Source organism: Spinacia oleracea, chromosome 4, assembly GCF_020520425.1.
Source record: "Spinacia oleracea cultivar Varoflay chromosome 4, BTI_SOV_V1, whole genome shotgun sequence".
In the NCBI taxonomy this organism is placed as follows: Eukaryota; Viridiplantae; Streptophyta; class Magnoliopsida; order Caryophyllales; family Amaranthaceae; genus Spinacia; species Spinacia oleracea.
In genome coordinates this window covers 134,848,957-134,859,517 of record NC_079490.1, presented here as the reverse complement: position 1 = coordinate 134,859,517, position 10,561 = coordinate 134,848,957, and the positions used below count along the sequence as shown (strand labels likewise).

Here is a 10,561-nt window from a genome sequence, read left to right as displayed (position 1 = left end):
ATTTTCTCAACCCAAAAATCAGTTAACCAAAAATCACCCCCCTTGTTTCCCTTCTTTGTTCGAACCACCACCACTACCACCACTGCCCAACCTCACCACAACCACCCCGCACCGCCTCGACCACCGAGAACCACCACCGTACCTCCCTTGCTCTCTTCCCCCCCCCTCGCAGTCCCCTGTCTTTCTCTCTTTCTTTGCCCCGTTGCACCACCAACGCGACAACGCCACACACCACCATCCCCGTCCACCCACACCACCTCTTGAACCAATTTCCGCCCCTCAATTCCCGGCGACCCGCCGCCACCACTGCCCATAAACACTCCCCTCAACCTCCTCTCTTTCCTCCTCTGTTCGCACCTCCCTCTCCCTTCTTTTGACTGATGCGCCGCCGCGCAAGCACCATCACCATCACTAAAGGATTTTCGGCACGAACTTGTGTCGTTGCGCCGCCCAGACCCCCCACCATCTCCTTCCTCCCTCCTCTCTTTCTCTCTCGCACTCCCCTCCCTCTCTCCCTTTTCCTTCGCGCACGCCGCAGCTACGCGGCCAGCACCGCCCAACCGCGCCTCCCTCACCGTCGGCGTTTCCCCGTCACCGGCCACCGCTCAGCCACCCTGTTTCCCTCCCTTCCTCGTTGTGCCCTGCTGATGCTTCCCCTCTTCTTTGCACGACATTCAGGAAGTCAGGAAACCAATTCCTGACTTTTGAATTCTTGCTCTATTAAACCCAAACCAAAAGCGCTGGGCCAATTCTAATATTTGGGTTTTGGTAAGCTTATTTCCTATTTCTATTTCCAGATTTATAAACTTATCTTTCATGTTTTTTCTAAATGAATAAGTTTGATAAGGTATTTCAATATTTGTTTATATAAATGATTACTAATCATTAACTATTATTTTTAGGTAGGAAAATATATTTAATTATTGATTTTACTAAAATAAGTTACTAGCTTGAATTAACAAAAAAACGTAATTTAAATAATATTTCGTGTATATTGATTTATGAAATATATATATTTTGATTAAAATTTCAATTAATAATATTTTTATTAATTTATGAAATTATATTTTTATTAAAATTCATTATTTGTAAGTCCATTATTTATAAATTTATTAATTATAAAATATTGATTTTATAATATTTACCGTTTTAATAACTAATTTAGTGATTTAATATTTTGAAAGAAATTGCACTTAGCTCAGGAAGAATGAACCAAGGAAAAGCCTTAGCAAATTGCGGAATTGAGGTAACAACTATTGCTAGTACCCGCAATTCCCTTATAAAAGTGATTATGAAATCACAACAAAAGGCGTGATATCTCGACGTTTTAGCCTCGACGCTGTGGAAGATTGTCAGAATGAAATGTTGATCCGCGCTGTTTCTCGACGACGCTCCGCGTCGATGTAATTTCTCGCCATGGAAGAGCGTCGAGGAAATAGTCAGATGTCACATGTTGCCCACGTGATCTTGGAAGAGGGCAGCGCGTTTTCCGCCATAACCCTGGTTCACTTCTCAACTTCTCACTCATCGCCGTCGATCAAAATTTTGGGGGAAAAACCGCTCCTCTCCTAACTCAACCCTAGCCATCCCACTACTCATCTTTTCTCCCAAAATCTCTAGACCCATGAGAGTAGATCTCGATTCCAGTACTCTCGATCCACCGCTGCTTTTCTTCTCATTGATTTCTTCTGGTATGTCTTCTCATCTTTCTTTTATTTACTTATTCTCAATTAATCAGTAACTTTATATCTAAGACCAAATTAATCAGTTGATGCTATTAGTATTAGATTGGACTCGTTTTCTTCATAGCTATTTTGATAACCTAAGTATGATCTAGGCAATTTGATTAATCCGTCAACCCTTTTTTTTCGTTGATTTTGTTATTAATTTCGGATTTACGTGTTTAGGGTTTACATATGAATTCTGGTAAAGTGAAGGTTAAAGGGAATTGATGGTAAATCGACCACATTTCATCGATTATTAACGCTTATACATTGTGGAATCCAGAAAATATGCAGAAACCTTTTCTTTTTGACTAATTTCAAAGTGTAATTATGTTGTATATTTAGCTGAAGTGTTGCTTGTTTATGTATTTTATTTATCCAAAGATTTCTTTTTCCTGTCATTTAGTAGTTAGAGTAGATATGGGGATACAGTGTGACATGGTTACTTTAATCGTGGTGCTAATTGATATTTTTATAATTTTAGAATTACTCAGTGATGCTAATTGTTTGGTGGAGCAAAATTATTGCTGATTTTGAGCTTTCTGAGCTACTACTTTGTTTCCGTTGGTTCTCTAACTATGCTGGTTTTGGGCGTTTGATGTGATCTGTTAGTTTCAGGTTATTGGTTTTTAGATATGCTATGTTTCTTATCCTGTTTTCATCTTAGGGATACATATCGATGTGGTATGGACAATGGGACTCCAATGCACAATACTCGTACACCAATGCATTCCTTACATGATTCTTACGGAGATGCGCGAGGTTGGTTACTTGGGCAGGCTAAGAGGGGAATTAGAATACTCATTGTTAAGTTAAATACAGTATTCCGTTTTTCTTATCCCCTGACTAATGTTTCGGAAGTTTGGATTGCTTAAAAAGTCGTCTGGTTATGTTAATAAGATCTGTTTTCCTCTAAAAAAACTAATAATTGGTTTCGTTGAATCTTGTGCGTAAATGGTACAGGAAAAACTACATTACTTTGATAGTATCCCAAGAGTTGCAAAGCTAATTAATGGAATTATTCTGTATATATCTTAGCTTCTTTACGTTAAGTTTATACCCTTTTTGTTTTTCATATACGCTGTTTGCTAGAATGCAGTTGCACTCATTACATGTGGTCCTTAAAGTACCTTAAGAAATAATTTATCTGATTTGTGAGAGTTATACTGAGCTTTCCTCGCAATTTCATGCAGTTTAATACAGGGATATTAGGAGAGCTGTTCAATTCAATTGATGGTACCGTATATTTGTGTAAATGGATTTGGTAAGTTATTGAGTTGAGTTCCTTTGTAATAAAAAAAAAGACTGATAAATATCATGAATGTAAAACTATATATGTTTTGTTAAATTTTGGATCTTTATGCCTTATGTTCTCTATATATAATATTTTCTGTTGTTAATGTATGTTTCTTCTAGGGTGTTCTTAATATATGGTTTCTTTTGACAGTGCCACATGTATTGTATAGTGCTACGACTTCAAGAAAATCTAGTCACAATAGTGTTTAGTTTAATAATTTAATCTGAAACTGAAGCTGGAGGCTCCAAAGGCTGCTGACATGTTGTGTCTTTATCTTCTGCATTCACTCTTTCAATCATAAAATAGACTTTGATTTGAGGTACGATATATTTTCCTAATATCACAAGTATGTGAGTATATCACAGGTACGATATAATTTTCTCTCATATGTCCTTAGGTAGTTGATGTGAAACTCACCCCCCTTGCTTAGATGGCATGCAATACTGATTTTTGAATCACAAAGTTCGCGTACTACATGAATGTTAAGGGAAAAAAAAAGGGCTTGCACTCATTTTCGATGCATTGGTTAACTAATTTGCAACCCTGTGTTATGTTTTGACTACCATTACAACAAAACCGTATTTCTCGATGGTATAGGTTTTAAGTTGTTTGTTCCAGTCACCAGTGTGTTTTATTGTTTTTACCATAGACTACTCTTAGTTTATTTCTACACCGTGGGAGAAACTATTAATATACTTACCGTTTTTTTTAAGGTCAAGGATGCATTTGAAGATGATGATGGTGGAAGAAAAGATTCAAGGGATGATGCATAACTCCTCAAACTATGAAGCTCATATTCTTGAAGTTGTAGGCTTTAATTTGAGTGGCCTTTGTTTTGAAGATGCCATTTTAGAATAGTATGTTGGAATTTTAAAAGTAAACGTGATGTTTTGGAGATACTAGCTTGCTATAATTAAGTATATAGATTGGATATATAATGTGTTAACTTAAATTCGATATGTTTTGGAGCGAGTACGCGCGTACTATTATACTTATTAATTAATATATAATTAGTATCGTTAATTAGTTATCATCTATCGATATTTTTGTGTCTTTTCAGGTTGAAGATGTTCGTGCTATAATTGTGTTTGATTTTAGCCTATATATTAGGTTTCATGCAGGTTGATTTTGGTTCGTGCGAAGAAAAAAAAAAGGAACAATTCTCGACGCTTTTGTGTGTCAAAAGATATTTCCCGCAATATGTAATAGATCACCCGCAAAAATAATCCTTACGCTATATGGCGTCGAGAAAAATTATCACTACAATAAACACCGTCGATATTCTCGACGCTGAAAAGCGTCAAAACCTATATGAGTACACGGAAAACCGTCGCGAAAGTCGACGCAGCGTCGAGAATTTCTCTACGGCCAAATTCTCGACGCTGGAAGGGAGCGTCGAGAAAAATTTTCTCGACGTCAATTGGCGTCGATAATTGGCAAAAAAAGCGTCGAAAAATGACGCGTTTTGTAGTAGTGAATTATGGCGATAAGATTGAATTTATGAACTAAATGTTTTATTTACATGTTTTATGGATAGAGGAATGAATTATGATTTGATTGAATTATTCCTTATAATATGATTTGATCGAGTTTTCCTATAAAATGATGTTTATGAGAAACCATGAAAGAAATGATGTTTATTGATCCCAGGATCTAAATGAGTTATGTTACTTCAAGTGAAGTACAAAAGCCAAGGCTTAGTAAAATTAAATACAACATGATAAATGAAAGTGAAAGACCTAGTCTGTTTAGCAGTATATATACTATCATGTTTCTATTTCTCGGTCATGCATGTACCTATGGACACCTGTCCACCCATGGATTATGAGCCCATGCTCCCATGGTTTATGAGCCCAGGCTCGGGCCAAGGCCCAATGTTACCAGTTCGATTATGAGCCCAGGCTCCTACGGGCCCAATCCCTTCTTGGAAAATTCTTCCACCAGTTCATACTTGCCAACAACTAGTATGTTAATAAAATGTTTATGAGTGAATTAATATGATGTTTTATTAAATGTTTTACATTATTCTATTCTCCCTGTTTTATCAACTAAAATGAGTTGAAATTAATTTACGTTGCTAGAATAGTTCGTTGCTGAGTCTTCGGCTCACCGTTTTGTTTTCTGTTTTAGGTACTGCTGGGGACAGTGGCGAGGTTTTCACTTTAATAATGTTCACCTAGTTAATGTTTAAAGTTGTAATAGTTTAACTAAAGACTTTTAGTAAGTTATGTACTTTTATTTTGGAAATAAAAAGGATTATTATGTTGATTGTGAGATTTAATAGCTTATAGTATGATGTTACCTTGTAATTCGCAAGAGGAGTTACGACGGTAATGTCCCGACCAAATTAGGTAAATTCCGTTGCTTAATTCCATGAATTAGAGGTCGGGGCATTACAAGATGGTGAGCTAGTACAACCCAAGTGCTGGAGAAAAGGCTATACTCATTAGCAATCGTGCGACACATTCTTTGAACTTCTTGAGGACACTTCCAATAGCGGGGTTAGGGAAGACGATGCACCCACAACAATTTAGGTGTGTTATGTGTTATCGCGTTGCGATTCCTATGTATCCTGCTGACTTTACTTGTCCTGTTGCTCATCTAAAGTCATAGATTGTTTTGGGATCACGCTGTGCATTGTGGAAATGATATTGGCTTTAAGTTTTCGCAATAACTTAGTCCGTGATGTGTTGGGTGATATTTGTACTCGGGCTGGTGTTGTTGTGCAAAAGGAGGTGCCTTTAAGATTTCTGGCAGAGGAAGTGAAAGATCTCCGACCTGCGTACCTTCTTGTCTATTCTTGAGACAAAGGGAAAATGTATACTTGGATGTCACAAGTGTCTCTCCCTTCACAGGGGCAGGTGTTGATGCTTTTGTTCCTGGAGCTGCTGTCTCTAATGCTGTTGCCAGGAAGAAGAAGAAGTATGAAGCGAAATGCACAGATAATGAGTACAATTTTATTGCTTTGCCTTCTCAACTTTTGGTGAACGGGGGAGTGATGCCCTTGAGTGTTTGTCTAGGGTCACATGGACTGCTCAGAGCAACGAGATCAAGGCTAACATTCGATCTTTTCTTTTTCATAAGTTGTGCTTTGCCTTGAATAAGGGTGTCAGAGCTCAGTTAGTTGCTAGACTCCCATCCAACTTTGTGTAAATGTTTTGTAATACTAATAATAATAATAATAATAATAATGATAATAATAATAATAATAATAATAATAATAATAATGCAATATAAATATCTTGTTTAAAAATGAAGTGAAATTGGCAAAAACCAACAAGAATTTTCAGTAACAATGACTAGAAATCTAGAATATTGGTTATATAAATACTTTACTACTCTGTAATAATTTTTCCGGAAAAGTAAGAAAAATAATATATTACGAGCCCCTCGGTCTGAGAGTTACTCGACTGATTCCTGAGAAATAATCTGCTCCATTAGTGTAATCCCCCGTAATTCTATACATTTCATTTATATATTTTAACGTATATTTAATATATTTAAATAAGAATTTATGAATTTTGGAAATAAATATATAATTAACGTGCATTTATTTATTACATTTTAATATTTTCAACGATTTACGAAATCGAAAATGATTTTAGAATTTTAAGTTGAAAAGAATTTGAATTACGAAAATTGATTGAATTTAGAAAACGATCCTATTCAGTTTTGGACTCGAATCATAAAAGCTAAATCCTACTCCTAGCCCAATTGGGGAAAGCCCAAACCAATAAAACCCAAACCAATACTCCCTTCCCTTTTCTAATTCACGTGAGACCAAAGGAAACAACAAAAAAAAAAAAAAGAAAAAAAAAAAAAACCCTCTCCCTCCTTCAACCTCACGTACAACACCAAACACTCATCCCTCTCAGCCGTTCTCTCTCCTCCCTTCACGTCCGCCGCTTCTGCCAAGCCGTCGGACCGCCGTTGCTTCACCACCGTCGACGTGCTCCTCTCCCCTTTGCCGGTACTCTCTCCTCCTTCCTCTTCTATTTTGTTTTCTCTTTCTTTAGTTTTATCCTCCCCTTAATCGCAGGTTCTGTTTTCTTGAACCACCAGCCAGCCGCCGCGTGCGCAGCCGCGACCCCCAGGCCAACCACCACCTGCATCTTCGTCGCAGCCCTGCCCAGCCGACACCCTCTTCGATCTCTCTCCTCCTTCGCGTAGAAACCATCTCCTCCCCTGCTTGTTTCTTGCGCAAGCCAGCCGGCCGCCGCCATAACATTGTCGTTGCCGTGCCGCCGCGCCACAGCACCACCTCCGGCCAACCACTCTCCCTTCCCTCTCTCTTTTGGTTAATTCCTTACCCTTTTATTTCATTAATGTAATATTTATGTTCTAATGATTTAATTAAGGTTTTCATAATTTAAATTATTAGTTTTGATAATTTAATTTAGAATTCAGATTATATGTTGATATTACAAACTAATTAATTTTCAGATTTTTGTTAATTATGTTTAAGTTAGAGTTTTAATTATGTTTATTAATTTAATTCATGTTTTCTTGGATTAGATTTATATTTTTATGGTTTAATTATAATTTTCAGATTTTATATGTTTTATATAATTAAGTTGGTAATTTTCAGATTATATAATTTGATTAAAATAGGAGTTTTAATTATTAAAGCATGGTAGGATGATTATAAATTATTAAAGTTATTGTTTTTATGATTTCAAAGTTTTGGGAGTAGTTTGAAATTAGTTATATTGCTGAAAATTTAAAGTATGGAGTTTGCAAAGAGTTTTCAACGAATTTCAATCACTAATTCAATAATTGTTATGCTAGGAAATCAAATATTCAAGTTTTGTTATTGGAGAAAAGTTCTAAATATGTTTAGGATGTAGTTAGAATGTGTTATTATAGCTGTGAGCGATTAGAAGTTGATTGGGAATCCTTGTTGGTTGTTTTAGGCGGAGAATTCTCTGTAGGCGACTTTTGAATTATTAAAGTGGTCTTGCAGTTTGTTTACACAAGGTACGTACATACCTGCGTGCTTGGAATGTGTGCTAATTGTTGAAACCATGTGTATTATTGATGAACTTGGTTATGTTAATGTTGTTGATGAACTTAGTCAGGTTGAAATTGCATGTTTGATACTGTTGGATGAACATATTAAACCTTTATTGCATTTTGAGGATTATAACATGTTAGTATGGAAGATTGATGCAAACATGTTTGATTGGGAACACTAGAGTATTTAGTATATAATTCAGATCAGTTAATTGTTGTTCCCTTTTTAGCTTTTCACTACTTTATGAGGGCGGAGGACCTCATTTAGTAAGTTGAAACCTTATACCCATATTCAGGGGTTGATCAGTATTAAAGAAAAGATTGGAGTTAATTGGAATGAATCCTGTTTGATGCCTTGTGATCACTTACTCAATTCCAAGATAAAAACAGTTATAAATAAATGTGAGTTGCATGCCTTATGTGATTGTCGAGTCATAACAGGGTGTTAATTTGTAAATCATGTAAAGTGAAACTGAGTAGCAATAGCTTTAGACTGTGCACGTCTAAAGTGACGGACAAACAGGAGTTGGGGTTCATGGTGGTAGCCCATGGCCTTTCATTCGGGCCGGATTGATCACCGCGTCCTATTTTCAGTCAAACGTTCCTCGATATCGCAGGTCACTGAGGTTACGGAGTCGCGCCCGTACCTCGTCTAGCTAGAAAACTCGGTCCATTGCCTATTTCAATTAAAATAATATTATTGTTATAAAAGTCTAGTCCAGTCTAGCCTAGTCTAGTTAAGTATGGTCTTCAGATTATCATGATTTGTCTGCCCTTATTTATGTTCATTAGTGTCATGTTAGGATTGATCGTTTAATAGTATCATGTTAGGATTATTATTGATTTAGTATGTAGTACTCAGCTTTGCTGATTACGTGCTTTTGCTTGTGCATGTTGATCATGGCTATGCCTTATTGATCCTGTGATGACCCAATCTTTGGTGAGCAGTCTCTAAGGATCAATAAGCATTGTCCATCTGCAGGTTTGAAGATGTTGCATCATTGGGATCGGGAATAGAGAGCTTGTATTTAGTTTTGATTTGCTAAGTTAACTTGGGTTTGTTAATTGGGACTTTAAACTTGTCGTACTATTTATATTTCCTTATTTTCGTTGGTTGATTTTTGGGGACTAAATCTGTAATCGATTATTTATAAACCTAAAGTTAGTTTTATGTTTTCCGCTGCAAAATTCTGAATAAGCCGTTACGTTTTCACACGGGCGATAATGCCTTGATAATTCTCTACGTTTTATATTAAAAGATTATTTTAGAAAAGAGAGAATTGTCGGGGTGTTACAAAGTGGTATCTAGAAGCTAAGGTTTTACTTTAATAAATTTTTAGGCGCCTAACTATCTAGTTATTTAAAATAAATTTCTTAAAAATCGAGATTCTACGTATTATAGACTTATAGTGTTCAAAAATTGGTACTTTTTTTTGGGGGGCCGATTTCCTTTTATCTTGTTTGAAAGTATATAATATTTCTTATTTAAGTTCGAAATCAAATTATTTATTCAAATTAAAGTGACTTTCGAAATTTTTATTCTTTTCTTATTATTTATTATTCAAAAATGAGTACAATTTTTTTTTTTAAAAGTTCAAAACTTTTTTTTTAAAAGTTGTATCAAGAGTTAGAATTCGTTATTTAGGAAATATAAATCTTTTTCGAATTAATAATTTTATTTTCGAATTTATTCGCTACGCATTTCCTTAATTTATTTTACTTTATTTATTTTATATTTTATTTATGTTATTATTCTATGTTATAATTTTATTATAACTTCGTTCTTTTATTTCGTTATATAAATGATTCTAATGCTTTAGTTTATGAGAGATGGGTAGTATAAGAAGGGCATATAAGATAGAATTATATGTGCATTAGTAGCTAGTCAATGATAAGAAATTGATTGTTATGTATGTGCATGTGCTAATTGTTTAAGTGTTACATTTACATGTGCATAAAGAATTGTTTGATTCCACCAAACTTATTGATTATTGAACCTTGTTTATGTTTTGGCTGGAAAATCGTTAGTGAGACTTTGAATTGTTTATTTCAGGAATAAAATGTTTCTTTCCAAGTATACTAACATAGGATCCTTCGAGAAACTTGATATAGAAACCCCTGATATTTACGTGAAGAAAATTGTGTTTGGATGTGAATATTATGCTAAAGTTCAAGGGCAACCTATCTTAATGAGAAAGGATATCATAGCAGCCACAATCATTAATTGCTTACCTAACAAATTTCCATACCTAGAACTCAAGGAAAAGTTTAAAGACATGCATTCTGATAATGGGACTCCAAACTTGACTAAGTATGGAACTTGGGATGGTAGATGGAAATATGATTCAGAAATTCTGACCACCATTATTGAAGCGGCAGAAAGTGGGTTTAGAGACGGTAAAATCGTAGGGAGTCATGTTGGGGATTCAGTTACAGAAGAACCTATGGGAATTAGTGTAAATAATGACCTAGAGGAAAATGATGTAGCTGTGGAGAATGAGAATGTAGGTGTTGAGGCAGAGTATCC

The 10,561-nt window shown here is 35.6% G+C and overlaps 1 protein-coding gene and 1 long non-coding RNA gene across 3 annotated transcripts; both read left to right on the top strand.

Annotated features, from left to right (window-relative positions):
• Window positions 1–1,349: 1,349 nt before the first annotated feature.
• LOC130459768 (uncharacterized) lies at window positions 1,350–3,997 on the top strand. 2 transcript variants are annotated; one of them, XM_056827312.1, is made up of 4 exons: window positions 1,350–1,691; window positions 2,392–2,486; window positions 2,918–2,988; window positions 3,735–3,997. In XM_056827312.1, the coding sequence occupies exons 1-4, from the start codon at window positions 1,625–1,627 to the stop codon at window positions 3,877–3,879; spliced, it is 378 nt and encodes a 125-aa protein (XP_056683290.1). In that variant the 5' UTR covers window positions 1,350–1,624; the 3' UTR covers window positions 3,880–3,997. The 2 variants fall into 2 exon arrangements, 1 of the variants encoding a protein (XP_056683290.1); XR_008919370.1 differs by lacking the exon at window positions 2,392–2,486 and having other exon boundaries at window positions 1,357–1,691.
• A 2,504-nt stretch (window positions 3,998–6,501) lies between these two features.
• Window positions 6,502–9,249, top strand: LOC130459368 (uncharacterized). The gene is made up of 4 exons (XR_008918734.1): window positions 6,502–6,991; window positions 7,084–7,318; window positions 7,935–7,998; window positions 8,983–9,249. It is a non-coding gene; the product is annotated as an uncharacterized lncRNA (long non-coding RNA).
• The last annotated feature ends 1,312 nt before the right edge of the window (window positions 9,250–10,561 follow it).

Bases quoted from the DNA above. Each gene is read 5' to 3' on its own strand.
- LOC130459768 (XM_056827312.1), top strand. From the start codon at position 1,625: ATGAGAGTAGATCTCGATTCCAGTACTCTCGATCCACCGCTGCTTTTC. The intron at 2,487-2,917 runs GTTGGTTACTTG...AATTTCATGCAG, and splicing joins TTCTTACGGAGATGCGCGAG to TTTAATACAGGGATATTAGG. The intron at 2,989-3,734 runs GTAAGTTATTGA...GTTTTTTTTAAG, and splicing joins TATTTGTGTAAATGGATTTG to GTCAAGGATGCATTTGAAGA.